Below are 23,828 nucleotides of genomic sequence, written 5' to 3' on the forward strand. Positions count from 1 at the left end.
AATAAATGTTATCATCAAAGTACATAAATGTCACTGTATTCAACCCTGAGATTCATTTTCTGTGGCATCATCAACAAATGGATAGAATAATAATTATAACAGGGTCAATGAAGAACCTCCCAACTAGGGCGTTCAACCAGAGCGCAGAAGACAACAAACTGTGCAAATTCAAAAAGAAGAAACAATAATAGTAATAAATAAGCAATAAATATTGAGAACGTGAGATGAAGGAGTCCTTGAAAGTGAGTCCATTGATTGTGGGAACATTTCAATGATCAGGCAAATGAAGTTGAGTAAAGTTATCCCCTTTGGTTCAAGAGCCGAGTTATCCCCTTTCCTTGGGGGGGGGGGTTGACTCTTCCCGAACCTGGTGGTAAAAGTCCTGAGGCTCTTGTACCGTCTTCCTGGTGGCAATAGCGAAAAGAGAGCATGCCTTGGGTGGCAGGGGACCCTGATGACGGATGTTGATCTCCTGTGACAGTGTTCAAAGGTTCATTTACTTTCAAAGTATTCAACTCTGAAATTCCTTTTTGCCCGGCCGTCATGAAGCCAAGAAAGAAAAGAAAGGCAAAACAATCATCAACCCCCAACTCCTTCCTCCCGCACAAAAAGATGAACAAAATGGAACAGACACATTGACTGTTTCATGTAGATGTGCTCAATCAGTGGGAGGGCCTTCCCCGTGATGGACTGAGCTGTATCTGCTACTTTTCAAGGATTTTCCATTCAAGTGCATTGGTGTTCCCATACCACGCTATGATGCAGCCAGTCAATATACTCTCCACCACACACCTATGGGAGTTAGTCAGAGTTTTGAATGTCATGCCATATCTCCACAAACTCCTAAGGAAGTAGAAGCTCTGCAGTGATTTGTTATTTATTGCATTTGGGAGCTGGACCTAGGACAGGTCCTCCAAAATAATAACACCCAGGAATTTAAAGCTACTGACCCTCTCCACCTCTGATCCTCCCATGAAAACTGGCTCATGGACCTCCTGTTTCCTTCTTCTGATGTCTATAATCAGCTCCTTGGTTTTTTGGCGTATGGCAATGCTGCCATCAGCAAACTTGAACATGGCATTGGAGCTGTGCTTAGCCAGACAGTCATAGGTGTGCAAAAAAAAAGTAGCGCAGGGGACCAAGCACACAGCCTTGTGCTGCATCTGTGCAGATGGAGAACTTGGAGGAGAGGTTCAAAGATTCAAAGTACATTTATTATCAAAGTACGTATGTATTACACAGCCACGTCTTCCCACAAGCAGCCACGAAATAAAGAAACTCCATGGAACCCATTCAAAGAAAAGCATTAAACCACCCCCCCCCACAACACACACAAAAAAAGTGATAAACACAGCACATAGCACAGTAGTTAGTAGAATGCATTACAATACAGGTGACCCGGGTTCAATTCCTGCTGTGCCTGTAAGGAGTTTGTACCTGCTCACCGTTACCCTTAGGTTTCCTCCCACCGCTCAAAGATGTGTCGGTTGGTGGGTTAATTGGTCATCATAAATTGTCCCATGACCTGGGTAAGGTTAAATCGGTGGGTTGCTGGGCAGTGCAGCTCGAAGATCTGTAAGGGCCTTTTCTGCACTGTATGTCAGCCAATAAACCAATCAATTAGTTAACAAGTAAATAAAAATCTAAAAGTAAATTAAATAAAACAAAACACAAAACCAAGTCAGGGATATCGAGTTCCGTTCAGTCTGGTGCTATATCATTCGTTAAATTAAGGCCACCTCAATTAAATTCGTCCAAAATAGCAATAAAACAAAGGAGTGACCAGAAACCAGAAACACATCACAATGTGACCTAGAGTCCAACCCACAAAATGCTTCAATTGAGCCATGCCCAAAACCCAGGATTCCAGCACAGTCCTCTGTAGCGAGAGGGAAAAAGAGACTGTCACTTGCAGCAGTAGCAAGAAGTCGACAGCGCTAAGCACGCACTCGGTTTGATGATTTCAATGCTTTAGTCAGTGATAAATGGAGTCAATCATGGATTTGTGCCTCATCTCCAGGCTTTGCTTGAAACATGACTGAACACCCTCAGAGACAGCAAAGTGCCAGATCACTCAATTGGCCCAATAACACAACACCAAAATATAGATCACAGGTTCCAAAAGTAGTAGAAACAAGTATTAAAGTAAAAGATGACATAAAAGAACTGACAGTAGCAGTTTTGTGAATCGTTTACGGGATGTCATCGTTGGCTGTGTTGTTCACTGGCGCCATTTTCTTACATACTTAAGCACATCATCTGTACAGGGGCAGAGGCTGCCAACAGCAGCTCGACAGAGCCCTCTGTCCTGGGCCACTCTGTAAGTTGTCCCCAGGTGTGGTCTATCTTCTTGGTGTATCCTTCCTCTCCCAGGGATGAGGACTTCGGTGTTTCTGTAGCAGTGGCTTTTTACAGGATGAGGTTGCTCGCCCCATGCCTAACCCTCCTCCTTTCACAGCCGGGCTTGGGACCGTCCATGGCGAAGTTCTGAAGACCCACACCTCACTTTAACAACAGTTTCTGCCCCACTGCCCTCAGGATCTTGAACTGAACTGAAAAACCTAACATGACCTCAGACAAAAAACGAGGAATTCTGCAGATGCTGGAAATTCAAGCAACACACATCAAAGTTGCTGGTGAACACAGCAGGCCAGGCAGCATCTCTAGGAAGAGTGTGACGAAAGAGGGTTACAAAGAGTACACATAGACTAAGATGTTAACTGTCCTGTGCTAGCACCAGTGGGATCAACAGCTGATCTGCCACCTGTCTTCAGGAGAGAGAGATAAGTAAGACAATGGAGCAGCATTTGGAAATGTTAATGAAGAAACGAGAGAGTTTAACAGAAGGAGACACCGGTCTGAGTATTGTCAAGACCGGCTCCTTTTGAACCCTGAACTGTTTGAAGTGTGATGGACAGGCGATACCCCAGCAGGGGGATAAAAAGGAACAGGTTCGCTAAGACAACACACACGACACCACGAGGTAACGAGACCCTGGAAGCGGTGTGCCCCCACAAGTGGGAGTTTTTGGAGGACTGTCGCGGGTCCAGCCATAGACGCACAGGGTGGAAAGATACCGTCGGCGGGAACCTGGTGTGTGTGTCCACCCTTGCCTGGGTGCCGGGTTCACCACAGAGGAACGATCGTATCTGAAACAGAAGGGTCACAGTTGGTGACCTCAGAAGACATTACAAAGGGCTCGCCCGAAAGCTAACTGCGAGGAATATCGAAGGTCTGTTTGGAATCCGATTTGAATATTCATTCGTTCTCTCTCTCTCTCCAATGGCACGATGGCGATTACTGCGAACTGAACTAAACTGAACTCTGTCACTTGTGATTGAACTTTTACCCCTAGTATGCGATAGAGCTGATTGACCCTATTATCCTAGTTCTGTGGACATGTGTTTATTCATTGCTAACCTGTTGCATTTATATCCTTACTATTAGAGTACTCTGTTGCTTATTTCTTTAATAAAACTTTCTTAGTTCCAGTAATCCAGACTCCAACTGAGTGGTCCATTTCTGCTGGTCTGGCAACCCAGTTATGGGGTACGTAACAAGAGGTACAGTCGACGTTTTGGGCCGAAACCCTTCGTCAGGACTAACTGAAGGAAGAGCTAGTAAGAGATTTGAAAGTGGGAGGGGGAGGGGGAGATCCAAAATGATAGGAGAAGACAGGAGGGGGAGGGATGGAGCCAACAGCTGGACAGCTGATTGGCAAAAGGGTTATGAGAGGATCATGGGACAGGAGGTCCGGGGAGAAATAAAGGTGGGGGGGGAACCAGGAGGATGGGCAAGAGGTATAGTCAGAGGAACAGAGGGAGAAAATGGAGAGTGAGAGAAAGAATGTGTGTATAAAAATAAATAATGGATGGGGTACGAGGGGGAAGTGGGGCATTAGTGGAAGTTAGAGAAGTCAATGTTCATGCCATCAGGTTGGAGGCTACCCAGATGGGATATAAGGTGTTGTTCCTCCAACTTGAGTGTGTCTTCATCTTTACAGTAGAGGAGGCCGTGGATAGACATGTCAGAATGGGAATGGGATGTGGAATTACAATGTGTGGCCACTGGGAGATCCTCCTTTCTCTGCCGGACAGAGAGTAGGTGTTCAGCAAAACGATCTCCCAGTCTGCATCGGGTCTTGCCAATATATAGAAGGCTACATCGGGAGCACCGGACGCAGAATATCACCCCAGCCGACTCACAGGTGAAGTGTCGCCTCACCCGGAAGGACTGTCAAGGCCCTGAATGGTGGTAAGGGGGGTAAGTGTAAGGGCATGTGTAGCACTTGTTCCGCTTACAAGGATAAGTGTCAGGAGGGAGATCAGTGGGGAGGAATGGGGGGGACGAATGGACAAAGGAGTCGCGTAGGGAGCGATCCTTGCGGAAAGCGGGGGGGAAGGGAAAGATGTGCTTAGTGGTGGGATTCCGTTGGAGGTGGCGGAAGTTACGGAGAATATGTTGGACCCGGAGGCTGGTGGGGTGGTAGGTGAGGACCAGGGGAACCCTATTCCTAGTAGGGTGGCGGGAGGATGGAGTGAGAGCAGATGTGTGTGAAATGGGGGAGATGCGTTTGAGAGCAGAGTTGATGGTGGAGGAAGGGAAGCCCCTTTCTTTAAAAAAGGAGGACATCTCCCTCGTCCTGGAATGAAAAGCCTCACCCTGAGAGCAGATGCGGCAGAGACGGAGGAATTGCGAGAAGGGGATAGCATTTTTGCAAGAGACAGGGTGAAAATAGGAATTGTGCAAGAGATAGAGACTTCCTGACCCCATCAGGAAGGTCTCAAAGCTCTCCGCTTCTTTTTGGATTCCAGACCTAATCAGTTCCCCTCTACCACCACTCTGCTCCGTCTAGCAGAATTAGTCCTCACTCTTAGTAATTTCTCCTTTGGCTCCTCCCACTTCCTCCAAACTAAAGGTGTAGCTATGGGCACCCATGTGGGTCCTAGCTATGCCTGCCTCTTCATTGGCTTTGTGGAACAATCTATGTTCCAAACCTATTCTGGTATCCGTCCTCCACTTTTCCTTCGCTACATCGACAACTGCATTGGCGCTGCTTCCTGCACGCATGCTGAGCTCGTTGGCTATATTAGCTTTGGCTCCAACTTTCAACCTGCCCTCAAGTTTACCTGGTCCATTCCCGACACCTCCCTCCCATTTCGAGATCTTACTGTCTCTATCTCTGGAGACAGCTTATCTACTGATGTCTACAATAAGCCTACTGACTCTCACAGCTATCTGGACTATTCCCCTTCACACCCTGTCTCTTGCAAAAATGCCATCCCCTTCTCGCAATTCCTCCGTCTCCGCCGCATCTGCTCTCAGTATGAGGCTTTTCATTCCAGGACGAGGGAGATGTCCTCCTTTTTTTAAAACATAGAACATAGAATAGTACAGCAGAGTACAGGCCCTTCGGCCCACAATGTTGTGCCGTCCTTCAAACTCTGCCTCCCATATAAGCCCCCACCTTAAATTCCTCCATATATCTGTCTAGTAGTCTCTTAAACTTCACTAGTGTATCTGCCTCCACCACTGACTCAGGCAGTGCATTCCACGCACCAACCACTCTCTAATATCCCCCTTGAAATTCCCACCCCTTACCTTGAAGCCATGTCCTCTTGTATTCAGCAGTGCTGCCCCGGGGAAGAGGCGCTGGCTATCCACTCCATCTATTCCTCTTATTAACTTGTACACTCCTATCATGTCTCCTCTCATCCTCCTTCTCTCCAAAGAGTAAAGCCCTAGCTCCCTTAATCTCTGATCATAATGCATACTTTCTAAACCAGGCAGCATCCTGGTAAATCTCCTCTGTACCCTTTCCAATGCTTCCACATCCTTCCTATAGAGAGGTGACCAGAACTGGACACAGTACTCCAAGTGTGGCCTAACCAGAGTTTTATAGAGCCGCATCATCACATCGCGACTCTTAAACTCTAGCTCTCGACTTATGATAGCTAACAACCCATAAGCTTTTTTAACTACCCTATCCACCTGTGAGGCAACTTTCAGGGATCTGTGGACATGTACCCCGAGATCCCTCTGCTCCTCCACGCTACCAAGTATCCTGCCATTTACTTTGTACTCTGCCTTGGAGTTTGTCCTTCCAAAGTGTACAACCTCACACTTCTCCAGGTTGAACTCCATCTGCCACTTCTCAGCCCACTCCTGCATCCTAACTGTCTTCTCCTATCATTTTGGATCTCCCCCTCCCCCTCCCACCTTCAAATCTCTTACTAGGTCTTCCTGACGAAGGGTCTCGGCCCGAAACGTCGACTGTACCTCTTCCTGGAGATGCTGCCTGGCCTGCTGCATTCACCAGCAATTTTGATGTGTGTTACTACCTCAGACAAGACTTTTTCTATTTCTCTCCCTCAATTTTGCACTAATGTTATTGTTAATTTTTGTACACACTTGAGTTATGAATATATTGTGTTAGTTTTAAGTTGATGTTAAAATGGAACATTATATAGCTCACAATGTTGTGCGGACCCGTACAAACCTACTCAATGATCAGTCAAAACCCTTCATCCTACATTGACAATAACCACCCCCATCTTTATTTATCCAGGAGCCCATCTCAAGAATCTCTTAATGTCACTAACGAATCAGCCAAAACTACCATGCGTCCAGACATTACCATTACTCTCTGTAAAAAATCTACCTCGGACGTCACACCCCATATTTTCCTCCAATGACATTAAGAGTATGCACTCTTGTATTATTCATTGCCACCTGGAGAAAGGAGCTGGATGTTCAATGCCTCTTATCATCTGATACATCTCAATCAAGTTATAGGGAAAGGTTGAATAGGTTGGGACTTGTTTTTTATCTCTGGAGTGTAGGAAACTGAGCGGAAGTTTGATAGAGGTATACAAAATTATGAGGGTTATAGAGAGGGTAAATGCAAGCAAACTTACTCCACTGAGTTTAGGTGAAACTAGAACTAGAGGTCATATGTTAAGGGTGAAAGATGAACTATTGAAGGGAAACCTGTGGGTGGTGTGAGTGTGGAACGAGCTGCTAGTGTACACAAGCTGCAACATCTGAAAATGGGGAGAGCTGCCAGAGGCTTGAGGGGTGGGGAGGTGGTGGGAAAGGGACCAGAAGGAGATGTTTCTCCTCTCCAAGGGGACCTAGGTAAATCTCCATAGCTATAGCCACAGCCAATACCCCTGGCAGCAGCAAGCAGCAACTTGTGTGATGTGGCAGACATCTGTGACCAGACACGACTGAAATAAACCTCAGCTTCTAACTCTCAGACACAACAGTCCAAGCATTTGTGGGAGCCAAAATCTAACATCACCTACATTGTGTGGAATTTGCTTACTAGTGACGTCTATGAGCATTAGTCCTAATGAACTTCGGGTGTACTGTACAAGGCCCAAGAACAAGAGACTCCCTCTGCCTACTCTCAGAATCTGAAATAATAATTCCAGTGCTAATGAAAATACTGCCAAAAATTGCAGAGTCCTGACAAAGGGTCTCGGCCCGAAACGTCGACTGTACCTCTTCCTAGAGATGCTGCCTGGCCTGCTGCGTTCACCAGCAACTTTGATGTGTGTTGCTTAAAAATTGCAGAGGACTGGCTATCCTATTGATTCCAGTGCTAATGGAAATTCAGCCAGATTACTAGGGTCTAAATGTCCTACCTAGAGCTGAGAGAAGGAGAACTGAGGCTTCTTCCCTCTTCTCAGGCTCCTACCCAAAGCAAGGTCATTGGGAGGCAAGTATCTGTCCACTAAAATGCATCAGAAGCTGCTGAATGTGGTGCCAATTCTAATTGAAGAGATTGGTCATTCGTCATCTTGCATAACTTCTAACCCCTAAAATAAACAAGATGTAATTGTTACTTGATGACAAATATATTTATATACATCTACAGAGAGGTGCCAGAAAAAGGCCAGCAATCTCATGAAGGATCCCACCCACCCTGCTCACGTCCCTCTCCTATCAGAGAGGAGGCTACGTAGCATCCACACCAGGATCACCAGATACAAAATCAGTTACTTTCCCCAAGTAGTAAGGCTGATCAACACCTCCACTGAATCTTGAAATCTTCACATTCAAACACTGGAGAGACAGACAACAGCAGCAGAAAAATGGATGGGCTAGATGTTGCAATGGGGGAAGACTGAAGCAGTCACACTGTAGGACACAGTATAGCCTGGGAGATAATGTCTGTAACTTACAGGAGGAATGTGCCAGACAGGGAGTCAGTGAAACAGTCAGAGAAATCGTGCACACATTATATCCAATCACATATCTGTCAGTTTAACAGGGACAGAGGCTCACTCTGGGTCGTGTATTTCAATGTCTGACAGACGGTGGCATAATAAATAAGAACAGAAAGATTCTAAAGGGTGTGTATAGTACATAGGAGAGAGGGAGCGGTTAGACAATGAGTCAATTTACAATCACATGAACACTGAAAAACTGCAAGAATTAATAGAAACAAAATACCTGTACTTCAGTACACCTGCCTTCCCTTGTTTCTTGGTTTTGATCTGTAAAAAGTACATGAATCATTTGTTTCTTGTGCAAATTTAATATGCAACGTCATCGGAGATACCCGACTGCACTCACCATTCCTCTGGATATAGCTTCTCCAGATGTTAAAGGCAAGTCCTGTTCCTGGGGCTGAGCAGTGAGACAAATTATAAAGGAACTGAATAAGAGATTATGCCTTTTAAAAAAAAGCACACACATTGAAAATCAAACTCAGCAATCCATACAAAACAGAAAATGATGGAAACACTCAGCAGGTTGGACAGCGACTGTGGAGACTGAAACCAAGGAGTAACTTCAGCTCCATAAGATATAGGAGCAGAATTAGGCCATTTGGCCCATCGAGTCTGCTCCGCCATTTAGCCGTGGTTGATCCAATTTTCCCCTCAGCCCCAATCTCTGCCTTCTCTCCGTATCATTTCATGCCCTGATCAATCAAGAATTTATCAATCTCTGCCTTAAATATACATAAGACTTGGCCTCCACAGGTGCCTGTGGTAAAGAATTCCACAGATACACCATCTCTGGCTGAAGAAATTCCTTCTCATCTCCATTCTAAAAGGACACCCCTGTATTCTGAGGCTGTGTTCTCTGGTCTTTGATGCTCCCACCATAGGAAACATTCTCTGCACATCCACTCCAGCAAGAACTTTCGCCGTTTGATAGGTTTCAATGAGATCACTCCTCATTCTTCTGAATTTCAGCGCATACAGGCCCAGAGCCAACAAACGCTCTTCATATGACAAGCCATTCAATCCTGGAATCATTTTCGTGAACATCCTTTGAACCCTCTCCAATTTCAGAACATCCTTTCTAAGATAAGGGGGCCAAAACTGCTCACAATACTCCAGCTGAGGCCTCACCAGTGCTTTATAAAGTCTCAACATTATATCCCTGCTTTTATATTCTAGTCCTCTTGAAATGAATGCTAACATCACATTTGCCTTCCTCACCACAGACTCAACCTGCAAGTTAACCTTTAGGGAATCCTAATCAAGAACTCTCAAGTCCTTTTGCACCTCAGTTTTTTGTATTTTCTCTCCATTTAGCAAATAGTCAACCCTTTCATTCCAACTACCAAAGTCGATGACCGTACACTTCCCGACACTGTATTCCATCTGCCATTTATTTGCCCATTCTCCTTATCTGACTAAGCCCTTCTGTAGCTTCTCTACTTGCTCAAAACTATCTGCCCCTCCACCTATCTTCATATTGCCTGCAACCTTCGCAAGAAACCCATTAATTCTATCATCCAAATTACTGACATCAAATGTGGAAAGAATCGGTCCTAACCCAGACCCCTGTGGAACATAGGTGCAGTAGGAAATCACCAGAGCGGGAGTCCTGACAACTACTGGCAGCTCCACATGAACTGACAATAAGATCCAGCATAACACCCACAATAGGTCCAGAGCTGTTCCCAAACGATGGCAGCCGCTCAGGGACAAAAGGAGTGACGTGCTTAAGATTTAACCACCCACAACTGTCCACTTTTCAGAAGCCAGAGTGACACTGAGACCTGGCGAATGTTTTCACTGTAACCGACTGCCATAGAAAGTGAGCAAAGAGATAAACGGTTTAATCATTTTGATACTTACACTGATAGAGCAAAAGGTAGAGGAGAAAGATCACCGTAGAGATAAACATTGTTGCAAAGAATACTCTCCAGGTTATGAAGCTGCTGTCACAAATTTGATCTAAAATGCAGAAAGAGAAGCCGTTGGCACCCACTCACATCTCTAACACAGGAACTTATCCAAAGGCGCTTTCAGAACACTTCACGTACAACCTGCGTTAGAAACATAGAGAAACCTACCACACAATACAGGCCCTTCAGCCCACAATGCTGCGCCGAACATGTACTTACTTTAGAAATTACCTCAGGTTACCCATAGCCCTCTATTTTTCTAAGCTCCATTGAGGATTCAAGCTGCGATGAGGATGTGATGCGTGACTATCACCATTAGTGGGTGTGATCCATCAAAATAATGTGGACACTTCTCAACACAATAACAGGAGTCCTTCATAGATAGTTCCCACCAGCTGCTCCAGTGTCAGAAAACCCTGCTCTGCTATCTGATCTCAGAGTCACCCTAAACCCCCTGTTGTACCCTCGCTGCCCTCCTTCCTCACAGCCTCAGTGTGATGGAGACATAGGCACCACCCACCTAATCTGCCCAGATGGATATGACTGCAGGGTACTGGGCAGTGCCCAGTTGGATATGACCTCAGGGTACTGGGTAGTGCCCAGTTGGATACGACTGCAGGGTACTGGGTACTGCCCAGTTGGATACGACTGAAGGGTACTGGGTACTGCCCAGTTGGATACGACTGCAGGGTACTGGGTAGTGCCCAGTTGGATACGACTGCAGGGTACTGGGTAGTGCCCAGTTGGATATGACTGCAGGGTACTGAGCCACTTAAGGGTAATGGGGGTGGCAAGAACACAGGGCAGACCCAGAGGAAGGGGAAGAGGCACCAGGCACTCGACATTGGTGTTAAGTCTCTTCCTCTTCATCAAAGCCGAGCCTTCCCACTATGTCCCATTCCGACCTCCACAGCTCCCCCGAAAACTGTGACTCTGCCTCCCTTCGCACCCACCAAATACAGACTCTGCTTCCCCCCACACAGGTCCCCCCTCTTCACCCCCCAAGCACCACCTCTCTCTTCCTAACTCCGACCGTGCACAAACTCCAGTCTCCTTTTGAAAGGAGCAGTCTTGTTAGGCACAGGTCCATTGACACGTGCTGTGCAATGCACCACGTGGGTCAAAGCAAATCAGCAAGGGTTGTGCTGGCGGCCTGCCAAGTATCACCACACTCCTGGTGCCAATGCAGCATGCCATGCCCACCACTCACTGAGCCTCAGCAGTATGTGGGAGGAAACCGGAGCACCTGGAGGAAACCTACGCAGACACAGGCGGCGGCTGGAACACAGAATCCCGATCTTACGGCTGGCGTGCTGTGAAGCATTGCACCAACCCTGTACTACCCTGGCATCCGGTCCAGTTACACTCATGTACATGGTGCCCCCTCAGCCCCCATATACAAACTCTGCCTTCCTCCGTGTCCTGTCAGGAGATGGAGTAATGGGTCACAGTTCACCTTTGGGAAGAAGTGGGAAGCGATGTTCCAGAAAGAGCCATGCTGGGACCACTTTAGCTCTCACTTTGCATCAACTATTTAGACTTTGGTATGCTTTCTGAATTTGTGGATGCCACTAACTTGGAGAGATTATCAATACTGCAGAGATTTGCTTCAAAATAACCTGCAACAAACATGGAAGGATTAAAATTGGATGTTTTGGTGGAATAGAGATTTTATTTTTTGAATAGTTGAATCTTCAAAATAACACTTGGAATAAATGTCTTTGGGAGGAAACCAGAGCACCTGGAGGAAGCTCACACGGTCACAGGGAGAAGGTACAAACTCCTGACAGGCAGTGGCGGGAATTGAACCCGCGTCACCTGTACTGTAAAGCGTGGTAACCACTACACTACCATCCCGTAGTGATTAATAGGTAGAGGGCGCATATCTCTTCCCATCATTTCTCCCCCCTCCCCCAACCACCCCACTGAGCGTGTGAGGGACGTAGTCAGTCACGGTTGACCATGGATGTTGCACCCTAGCTGCCTAGATACGCAAGCCGGGGCAGCACAATATGGAGAGCAAGCTGTTGCCCATGTAGCAAGCCCCACCCTCTCCACGCATCTGATGAACCCAAAGGAACAACAGAGACCAATCTAGTTTGGAACCAGCAGCATTGCAGATGTTGCCAGTCAGCACTAATGTCGGACTGCCTTAGGGACTCCCAGCTCCAGATATTTCCTTCAAGGTTGTATAAGAGCTGGAATGTTATGATGAGGTTGTATAAGGCATTGGTGAGGCCGAATCTGGAGTATTGTGTTCAGTTTTGGTCATCAAATTACAGGAAGGATATAAATAAGGTTGAAAGAGTGCAGAGAAGGTTTATAAGGATGTTGCCGGGACTTGAGAAACTCAGTTACAGAGAAAGGTTGAATAGGTTAGGACTTTATTCCCTGGAGCGTAGAAGAATGAGGGGAGATTTGATAGAGGTATATAAAATTATGATGGGTGTAGATAGAGTGAATGCAAGCAGGCTTTTTCCACTGAGGCAAGGGGAGAAAAAAACCAGAGGACATGGGTTAAGGGTGAGGGGGGAAAAGTTTAAAGGGAACATTGGGGGGGGGCTTCTTCACACAGAGAGTGGTGGGAGTATGGAATGAGCTGCCAGACGAGGTGGTAAATGCGGGTTCTTTTTTAACATTTAAGAATAAATTGGACAGATACATGGATGGGAGGTGTATGGACGGATATGGTCCGTGTGCAGGTCAGTGGGATTAGGCAGAAAATGGTTCGGCACAGCCAAGAAGGGCCAAAAGGCCTGTTTCTGTGCTGTAGTTTCTATGGTTGATACCTGAAACCATTCCCATGAGTGGGTATAGACGCAAGGCAGCGGAGTTTTGAGATCAGAGTCTTCCTTCTCCTAGATGAGCTGCCAACCACAGCTGACGAGCCCCGTCTGCCCAAAGCGACTAGTTTTAAGGCACCAGTAACCTGCCTCTGCCCCTTCTCGTCAGAAGAAACAGTTCCGCCGGGCTTATCAGTTAGGCACACGCAAAGGCCAGGAGCAGGACTTGGTTGTCAAGAGGCTATTTGAAGCACACACCATTGGGAGCATTTAACAGGTGGTGGGAGCTAAACTCCACTACCCGACCCCCCCCCCACGCTCCCCCGCTACGACCACAGTGATCACTTAGTCATCAAGTCCCCCGTGATCACTACCTTTCTTCTCTGCCTCTGTTTCCCTGCCTGTCCCCAAAGACCTTCTTCTTTGCTCTCACACGCAGCAAGTCCAATATTGCTGATCAGATGATACCTGTTATATGCAGTAGGTGCAATGAAATTCCTTGCTGGTGTGAAACTCACAGAGTAAATAGTATTTATGGTTGATCATTACTCAGGGAGTGGTGGATGCCTGCAGCTCGCTGCCTGCTATGGTGGAAATTGGAGCAAATAAAAAGCTTTTATAGATATGTGAAAAGAAAAAGATTGGTTAAGACAAATGTAGGTCCCTTACAGACAGAAAGAGGTGAAGTGATTATGGGGAACAAGGAATGGCAGACCAATTGAATAACTACTTTGGTACTGTCTTCACTAAGGAGGACATAAATAATCTTCCGGAAATAGTAGGGGACAGAGGGTCTAGTGAGATGGAGGAACTGAGGGAAATACATGTTAGTAGGGAAGTGGTGTTAGGTAAATTGAAGGGATTAAAGGCAGATAAATCCCCAGGGCCAGATGGTCTGCATCCCAGAGTGCTTAAGGAAGTAGCCCAAGAAATAGTGGATGCATTAGTGATAATTTTTCAAAACTCGTTAGATTCTGGACTAGTTCCTGAGGATTGGAGAGTAGCTAATGTAACCCCGCTTTTTAAAAAAGGAGGGAGAGAAACCAGGGAATTATAGACCAGTTAGCCTAACATCGGTGGTGGGGAAAATGCTAGAGTCAGTTATCAAAGATGTGATAACAGCATATTTGGAAAGCGCTGAAATCATCGGACAAAGTCAGCATGGCTTTGTGAAAGGAAAATCATGTCTGACGACTCTCATAGAATTTTTTGAGGATGTAACTAGTAGAGTGGATAGGGGAGAACCAGTGGATGTGGTATATTTGGATTTTCAAAAGGCTTTTGACAAGGTCCCACACAGGAGGTTAGTGTGCAAACTTAAAGCACACGGTATTGGGGGTATGGTATTGATGTGGATAGAGAATTGGTTGGCAGACAGGAAGCAAAGAGTGGGAATAAACAGGACCTTTTCAGAATGGCAGGCAATGACTAGTGGGGTACTGCAAGTCTCAGTGCTGGGACCCCAGTTGTTTACAATATATATTAATGACTTAGATGAGGGAATTAAATGCAGCATCTCCAAGTTTGCGGATGACACGAAGCTGGGTGGCAGTGTTAGCTGTGAGGATGCAGGGTGACTTGGATAGGTTAGGTGAGTGGGCAAATTCATGGCAGATGCAATTTAATGTAGATAAATGTGAAGTTATCCACTTTGGTGGCAAAAACAGGAAAACAGATTATCTCAATGGTGGCCAATTAGGAAAAGGGGAGATGCAACGAGACCTGGGTGTCATTATACACCAGTCATTGAAAGTGGGCATGCAGGTACAGCAGGCAGTGAAAAAGGCGAATGGTATCTGGCATTCATAGCAAGAGGATTGGAGTACAGGAGCAGGGAGGTACTACTGCAGTTGTATAAGGCCTTAGTGAGACCACACCTGGAGTATTGTGGCAACACACATCAAAGTTGCTGGTGAACGCAGCAGGCCAAGCAGCATCTGTAGGAAGAGGTGCAGTCGACGTTTCAGGCCGAGACCCTTCGTCAGGACTAACTGAAGGAAGAGTGAGTAAGGGATTTGAAAGTTGGAGGGGGAGGGGGAGATCCAAAATGATAGGAGAAGACAGGATGGGGAGGGATGGAGCCAAGAGCTCGACAGGTGATAGGCAAAAGGGGATACGAGAGGATCATGGGACAGGAGGTCCGAAAAGAAAGACAAGGAGGGAGGGAGGAACCAGAGGATGGGCAAGAGGTATATTCAGATGGACAGAGGGAGAAAAAAGAGAGTGAGAGAAAGAATGTGTGCTTAAAAATAAGTAACAGATGGGGTACGAGGGGGAGGTGGGGCCTGAGCGGAAGTTAGAGAAGTCGATGTTCATGCCATCAGGTTGGAGGCTACCCAGACGGAATATAAGGTGTTGTTCCTCCAACCTGAGTGTGGCTTCATCTTTACAGTAGAGGAGGCCGTGGATAGACATGTCAGAATGGGAATGGGATGTGGAATTAAAATGTGTGGCCACTGGGAGATCCTGCTTTCTCTGGCGGACAGAGCGTAGATGCCATTGATCTCGCCGGCTCCAACACCTCAGGGCATTTTCAAAACCCGGACTCCAGCAACGACCATGGACACCTTCAAAGTGATTGCGCAACCACCAACTGCGACTCCAGCCTTGAACTCCAGGCCGGGTCTTTATGTGCTGCTATTGTGACTCCCGTGTCCCCTTCCCCAACCACCACTCCGCAGCCCCGTCTTCCTCAGATCCCACTGTCAACTCCTGGGCCCTCAGAGGCTCCATCTTCCTCTCACTCCAACCCTCCCCTCTCCATTGACATCCTCAGCCTCCCCACTCCCCCCTCTGATCCCAGCTCTCATCCATGCCGGGTCTTTACCATCCCCTCTGACCTTCAACTGTCGGAGGCACAACGCTCTGTTCTCAGTAAGGGCCTCACGTTTGTCCCCCTTCGCCCACACCTCAGCGAGTTCCGTGTTCGCCATGATGCGGAACTTTTCTTCCGCCGTCTCCGTCTCCGAGCCTACTTCTTCGGCAAGGACTCTTCCACCCCCACCGATGACCCCTTCTCCCGTCTTCAACCCTCCTCTTCTTCATGGACCCGCTCTGGTCTTCTGCCTGCTCTGGATCTCTTTATCGCTAACTGCCGACGGGACATCAACCGTCTCGACTTTACCGCACCTTGTCCCCATTGCAACCTCACTGCTTCGGAACGCTCTGCTCTCCAATCACTCCGCAGTAATCCTAACCTTATTATTAAACCCGCCGATAAGGGGGGTGCTGTTGTAGTCTGGCGTACTGACCTCTACCTTGCCGAGGCACAGCGACAACTCGCGGATACCTCCTCTTATTTACCCCTCGATCGTGACCCCACTAAGGAGCACCAGGCTATTGTCTCCCACACCATCACCGACTTTATCCGCTCAGGGGATCTCCCATCTACTGCTACCAACCTTATAGTTCCCACACCCCGCACTTCCCGTTTCTACCTCCTACCCAAGATCCACAAACCTGCCTGTCCTGGCCGACCTATTGTCTCAGCTTGCTCCTGCCCCACCAAACTCATTTCTGCATACCTCGACACTGTTTTATCACCCCCTGTTCAATCCCTTCCGACCTATGTTCGTGACACTTCTCACGCTCTTAAACTTTTCGATGATTTTAAGTTCCCTGGCCCCCACCGCTTTATTTTCACTATGGATGTCCAGTCCTTATATACTTCCATCCCCCATCAGGAAGGTCTCAAAGCTCTACGCTTCTTTTTGGATTCCAGACCTAATCAGTTCCCCTCTACCACCACTCTGCTCCGTCTAGCGGAATTAGTCCTTACTCTTAGTAATTTCTCCTTTGGCTCATCCCACTTCCTCCAAACTAAAGGTGTAGCTATGGGCACCCGTATGGGTCCTAGCTATGCCTGCCTTTTTGTTGGCTTTGTGGAACAATCTATGTTCCGTGCCTATTCTGGTATCTGTCCCCCATTTTTCCTTCGCTACATCGACGACTGCATTGGCGCTGCTTCCTGCACGCATACAGAACTCGTTGACTTTATTAACTTTGCCTCCAACTTTCACCCTGCCCTCAAGTTTACCTGGTCCATTTCCGACACCTCCCTCCCCTTTCTAGATCTTTCTGTCTCTGTCTCTGGAGACAGCTTATCCACTGATGTCTACTATAAGCCTACTGACTCTCACAGCTATCTGGACTATTCCTCTTCTCACCCTGTGTCTTGCAAAAACGCCATCCCCTTCTCGCAATTCCTCCGTCTCCGCCGCATCTGCTCTCAGGATGAGGCTTTTCATTCTAGGACGAGGGAGATGTCTTCCTTTTTTAAAGAAAGGGGCTTCCCTTCCTCCACTATCAACTCTGCTCTTAAACGCATCTCCCCCATTTCAAGTACATCTGCTCTCACTCCATCCTCCCGCCACCCCACTAGGAATAGTGTTCCCCTGGTCCTCACCTACCACCCCATCAGCCTCCGGGTCCAACACATTATTCTCCGTAACTTCCGCCACCTCCAACGGGATCCCACCACTAAGCACATCTTTCCCTCCCCCCCTCTCTCTGCATTCTGCAGGGATCGCTCCCTACACAACTCCCTTGTCCATTCGTCCCCCCCATCCCTCCCCACTGATCTCCCTCCTGGCACTTATCCGTGTAAGCGGAACAAGTGCTACACATGCCCTTACACTTTCTCCCTTACCACCATTCAGGGCCCCAAACAGTCCTTCCAGGTGAGGCAACACTTCACCTGTGAGTCGACTGGGCTGATATACTGCATCCGGTGCTCCCGATGTGGCCTTCTATATATTGGCGAGACCCGACGCAGACTGGGAGACCGCTTTGCTGAACATCTACGCTCTGTCTGCCAGAGAAAGCAGGATCTCCCAGTGGCCACACATTTTAATTCCACATCCCATTCCCATTCTGACATGTCTATCCACGGCCTCCTCTACTGTAAAAATGAAGCCACACTCAGGTTGGAGGAACAACACCTTATATTCCGTCTGGGTAGCCTCCAACCTGATGGCATGAACATCGACTTCTCTAACTTCCGCTAAGGCCCCACCTCCCCCTCGTACCCCATCTGTTACTTATTTTTATGCACACATTCTTTCTCTCACTCTCTTTTTTCTCCCTCTGTCCCTCTGAATATACCTCTTGCCCATCCTCTGGGTGTCCCCCCCGCTTGTCTTTCTTCCCAGACCTCCTGTGCCATGATCCTCTCGTATCCCCTTTTGCCTATCACCCGTCCAGCTCTTGGCTCTATCCCTCCCCCTCCTGTCTTCTCCTATCATTTTGGATCTCCCCCTCCCCCTCCAACTTTCAAATCCCTTACTCACTCTTCCTTCAGTTAGTCCTGACAAAGGGTCTTGGTCTGAAACGTCGACTGCACCTCTTCCTACAGATGCTGCTTGGCCTGCTGCGTTCACCAGCAACTTTGATGTGTGTTGCTTGAATTTCCAGCATCTGCAGAATTCCTGTTGTCTGGAGTATTGTGTGCAGTTTTGGTCCCCTAATCTGAGGAAAGACATCCTTGCCATAGAGGGAGTACAAAGAAGGTTCACCAGATTGATTCGTGAGATGGCAGGACTTTCATATGATGAAAGACTGGATCGGCTCGGCTTATACTCATTGGAATTTAGAAGATTGAGGGGGGATCTTATTGAAACGTATCAAATCCTAAAGGGATTGGACAGGCTAGATGCAGGAAGATTGTTTCCGATGTTGGGGAAGTCCAGAACGAGGGGTCACAGTTTGAGGATAAAGGGGAAGCCTTTTAGGACCGAGATGAGGAAAAACTTCTTCACACAGAGAGTGGTGAATCTGTGGAATTCTCTGCCACAGGAAACAGTTGAGGCCAGTTCATTGGCTATATTTAAGAGGGAGTTAGATATGGCCCTTGTGGCTAAAGGGATTAGGGGGTATGGAGGGAAGGCTGGTACAGGGTTCTGAGTTGGATGATTAGCCATGATCATACTGAATGGCGGTGCAGGGTCGAAGGGCCAAATGGCCTACTCCTGCACATATTTTCTATGTTTCTAAATACATTAGAGGCGTTTCAGGGAAGTTTGGACAGACAATGAATGTGAGGAAGATGGAGGGATATGGACATTCTGTGGGTAAGGGGGACTAGTTTTCGGGTATTTTGATTTGCTTTATAGCTGGTTCGGCACAACATTGTAGGCCGAAGAGCCTGTTCCTGGGCTGTACTGTTCTATGTTCTATAATAAACGCAGCAACATATAAAGCAATAAGTACAAAATAACGTCGTGGATCAGAGGTTGTAGTACAATGTGAAGTAGTACAAAAAGAAAGCTAGTGGTAATAACACGATTAAACATGAGAGGTAAAACTGAAAGTCCAAGCATGGGGCAGCCCCAGTGGGAAGGGGGTGTGAAAGACAACCAGCGAGCAGTTCAGTGTCAGCAGGACATTCTCGTTGTAAACCCTGCTTCCCAGCTCTCTAAGACATCACAATGCCCCTTTCCTAAACTCAACTTTCTTCTGCCTTGTAACTCTATCATGTATAAAACTGTTTAGATATCCTCCCTGATATTATTACTCAGCACCAGAGCATCTCCAACTTGCACTTGTTCTATAAACTGGTGTCAGAGAGATTCAAGCAGCGATATGGCCTATTGACGAGCCCCTTTGGGGTAACCTAACTTTCACAAATTCCCACATTATGCCGTCCGGACACACAACCTGTCAGGCCATATCTTTGATTGGAGTCATAGAAAACTGCAAGCACAGAACCAGTTGCTTCAGTTCATCTAGTCTTATACATGCTGAAATATTTAAACAGCCCAATCTTAATTACTTAACTAACTTAATTAATTAACTGGGTGGTTAAGTTCAGCTCCAATTCCATATTCAAGTTTGCAAATGACACCGCTGTTGAGGGCCAAATCAAAGGGGCTGACAAATCAGCACACAGGAGAGAGAGAGTGGCTGAGTGCTGTCAGAACAACCACCTCCCACTCACTGTCAGCAAGGCCAAGGAGAGGGAAACCAGTGGTGCTCATCGGAGGATCAGAGGTTGAAGCAAATTTCAATTCCTGTGTGCTACCTGTCCTGGACCCAGCACGTAAGTGCAATTGTGAAAAAAGCACAGCAGCGCCTCTACATCCTTAGAACTCCGTGGAGATTCTGCATGACATCTGAAACTTTGACAAACTTCTACAGGTGTGCAGTGGAGAGTATATTGACTGGTTGCGCTGCACTGATATGGAAATATCAATACCTTCGAATGGAAAATTCTATAGGAAGTACTGGGTTCGGACCTGTACATTACGGGTAAAGCCCTCCCGACCAGTGAGCACATCCACATGAAATGCTGTCGTAGGAAAGCAGCATCCACCATCAGTTTGTTGTCTTCTGCACTCTGGTTGATCTTTCATTGATCTTGTTATAGCTTCTATTCTAGAGATTTGCTGAGTATGCCTACAAGAAGATGCATCTCAGAGTTGTATCTAGTGGCATATGTGTACTTTGATAATAAAATTTATTTTGAACTCTGAACTTTGAAGTAACATTTTTGTTCAACAAGCTTTGATGATTATCTTTAGACAGTTTGGTCAAGCTGTAAATGTAACCCAATATCGTATACTATTGTAAACAACAGGAATTCTGCAGATGCTGGAAATTCAAGCAACACACATCAAAGTTGCTGGTGAATGCAGCAGGCCAGGCAGCATCTCTAGGAAGAGGTACAGTCGACGTTTCAGGCCGAGACCGTTCGTCAGGACTAACTGAAGGAAGAGTGAGTAAGGGATTTGAAAGTGGGAGGGGGAGGGGGAGATCCAAAATGATAGGAGAAGACAGGAGGGGGAGAGATGGAGGCAGTAGTTGGACAGGGGATTGGCAAAAGGGACACGAGAGGATCATGGGACAGGAGGTCCGGGAAGAAAGACTTGGGGGGGGGGGGAACCCAGAGGATGGGCAAAGGGTATATTCAGAGGGACAGTGGGAGAAAAAGGAGAGTGAGAGAAAGAATGTGTGTATAAAAATAAGTAACAGATGGGGTACGAGGGGGAGGTGGGGCCTTAACGGAAGTTAGAGAAGTCAATGTTCATGCCATCAGGTTGGAGGCTACCCAGATGGAATACAAGGTGTTGTTCCTCCAACCTGAGTGTGGCTTCATCTTTACAGTAGAGGAGGCCGTGGATAGACATGTCAGAATGGGAATGGGATGTGGAATTAAAATGTGTGGCCACTGGGAGATCCTGCTTTCTCTGGCGGACAGAGCGTAGGTGTTCAGCAAAGCGGTCTCCCAGTCTGCGTCGGGCCTCGCCAATCGGGAGCACCGGACACAGTATATCACCCCAGCCGAATCACAGGTGAAGTGTCGCCTCACCTGGAAGGACTGTTTGGGGCCCTGAATGGTGGTAAGGGAGGAAGTGTAAGGGCATGTGTAGCACTTGTTCCGCTTACAAGGATAAGTGCCAGGAGGGAGATCAGTGGGGAGGGATGGGGGGGGACGAATGGACAACGGAGTCGCGTAGGGAGTGATCCCTGCGGAAAGCAGGGGGGGGGCGGAGGGAAAGATATGCTTAGTGGTGGGATCCCGTTGGAGGTGGCGGAAGTTACGGAGAATAATATGTTGGACCCGGAGGCTGGTGAGGTGGTAGGTGAGGACCAGGGGAACCCTATTCCTAGTGGGGTGGCGGGAGGATGGAGTGAGAGCAGATGTACGTGAAATGGGGGAGATACGTTTAAGAGCAGAGTTGATAGTGGAGGAAGGGAAGCCCCTTTCTTTAAAAAAGGAGGACATCTCCCTCGTCCTAGAATGAAAAGCCTCATCCTGAGAGCAGATGCAGCGGAGACGAAGGAATTGCGAGAAGGGGATGGCGTTTTTGCAAGAGACAGGGTGAGAAGAGGAATAGTCCAGATAGCTGTGAGAGTCAGTAGGCTTATAGTAGACATCAGTGGATAAGCTGTCTCCAGAGACAGAGATAGAAAGATCTAGAAAGGGGAGGGAGGTGTCGGAAATGGACCAGGTAAACTTGAGGGCAGGGTGAAAGTTGGAAGCAAAGTTAATAAAGTCAATGAGCTCTGCATGCATGCAGGAAGCAGCGCCAATGCAGTCGTCGATGTAGCGAAGGAAAAGTGGGGGACAGATACCAGAATAGGCACGGAACATAGATAGTTCCACAAAGCCAACAAAAAGGCAGGCATAGCTAGGACCCATACGGGTGCCCATAGCTACACCTTTAGTTTGGAGGAAGTGGGAGGAGCCAAAGGAGAAATTATTAAGAGTAAGGACTAATTCCGCTAGACGGAGCAGAGTGGTGGTAGAGGGGAACTGATTAGGTCTGGAATCCAAAAAGAAGCGTAGAGCTTTGAGACCTTCCTGATGACCTCCGCCTCCCACTTTCAAATCTCTTACTCACTCTTCCTTCAGTTAGTCCTGACGAAGGGTCTCGGCCTGAAACGTCGACTGCACCTCTTCCTAGAGATGCTGCCTGGCCTGCTGCGTTCACCAGCAACTTTGATGTGTGTTGATCGTATACTATCCCAATCTTAGTTTAAAACACTGGCCAAACTTCGAGGGAAGAAAACCCCGGCACTCATTACTTCCATCACCAACCCATTCCACTTTAGGAAAAAGGCAATACCGTACTTCCGTCCCCACTTAATCTCCCCAGTTTCCTGGGATCAGTAGAATCCACACACTTGAACTCTACATTACTTCATTTCAGAGCAAAAGCCTCCGACATTAACATTCGGAAAAGTGCTCAGTCCAGAGTCATTCACTGCTCTCAATAATGTTTCAATAACCAATTCAGCAGCCACAAATTAACTCTGTAAATGTGTAGCATCTCGGCTGCCAATTGTGAAATAAATTCTGTTCATTTTAACATTGTTAAATGTTAATTACAAAACTTAATGAGATTCAAGGAAGCAATGAAGCTGAAAATTAAATTAATCTGTCCAATTCCCATGATCTGGAGGTTGGGAATCTGTAGATGTTCTAGAGGGCTTGCGAGGCAAAAGGCAAATGTCAGAGAGATCTACTGTCTCTCCATATTTACCATAGCTTCTCTCACTGCCCCTTTCCAACACTGATGGCATCTATTCAACACTGAAAGCCGTTGATTAGACAATCAAGATTTGAATAGCTCAGACTCAGCGGAAAGCAGCTGATTGGGCAGTCGAGGTCAGGTGATCAAGCATTTTGAAAAGCTCAAACAGATAAATAGAGGGATAGCTCAAGCAAAGTGGCCTGTGGAAAGTGGCCAGTGAAGGAGTGGAGCTTTTTGGCTCTGATGAGAAGAGGCGGAGGACTAGCTTGCTCGCAGTTAGTCTTTACAATGTCCCCTGATATGGTGATGTGCCTCTTATGTGAGATGTGGCAGTCTTGGGGGAATGCCCGTCTCCCGCAGAGTCACATCTGCCAGAAGTGCATACGGCTGGGCGATCCGGAAGACCGTGTAAGGAATCTGGAGCAGCAGCTGGATGACCTTTGACTCATAAGGGAGAATGAGGCAGTCATAGATTAGAGAGCTACAGGGAGGTAGTCACACCTAGGCTGTCGGAAGCAGGTCGTTGGGTGACAGTCAGAGGGGGGAAAGCGAAGGTGAGCAGACAGGTAGTGCAGAGCACCCCTGTAGCCATTCCCCTGAATAATAAGTTTACCGTCCGGGATACTGTTGGCGGGGATGACCAACCAGGTGTGAGCCACGGCGGCAAGGCATCTGGCACTTGGAGAAGAGGAGAGCTGTTATCATTGGAGACTCTATAGTCAGGGGAGCAGACAGGAGATTTTGTGGACGTGAGAAGGACACCCGCATGGTTTGTTGCCTCCCGGGTGCCAGGGTCCAGGATGTCTCTGGGGTGCACGACATCCTGATATGAGAGGGAAAGCAACCAGAAGTTGGGATACAAGTTGGGACCAATGACATAGGCAGGAAGAGGGATGAGGTCCTGAAGTATCAGTTTTG

General features: G+C 47.4%; 1 protein-coding gene across 1 annotated transcript in view; it reads right to left on the minus strand.

Annotated features, from left to right (window-relative positions):
* Positions 1-935: 935 nt before the first annotated feature.
* Positions 936-23,828, minus strand: part of LOC134346681 (uncharacterized) — a 91,092-nt gene continuing 68,199 nt past the window's right edge. Inside the window, exons 8-11 of the mRNA XM_063048188.1 lie at positions 10,104-10,202; positions 8,584-8,637; positions 8,461-8,504; positions 936-7,823 (exon numbers count right to left, since the gene is read on the minus strand). Coding sequence (XP_062904258.1) covers positions 7,794-7,823; positions 8,461-8,504; positions 8,584-8,637; positions 10,104-10,202 — 227 coding nt within the window. The 3' untranslated portion in view covers positions 936-7,793. The remainder of the gene's footprint in view (positions 7,824-8,460; positions 8,505-8,583; positions 8,638-10,103; positions 10,203-23,828) is intronic.

The sequence above is a fragment of the Mobula hypostoma genome, chromosome 5, assembly GCF_963921235.1.
Source record: "Mobula hypostoma chromosome 5, sMobHyp1.1, whole genome shotgun sequence".
Classification (NCBI taxonomy): domain Eukaryota; kingdom Metazoa; phylum Chordata; class Chondrichthyes; order Myliobatiformes; family Myliobatidae; genus Mobula; species Mobula hypostoma.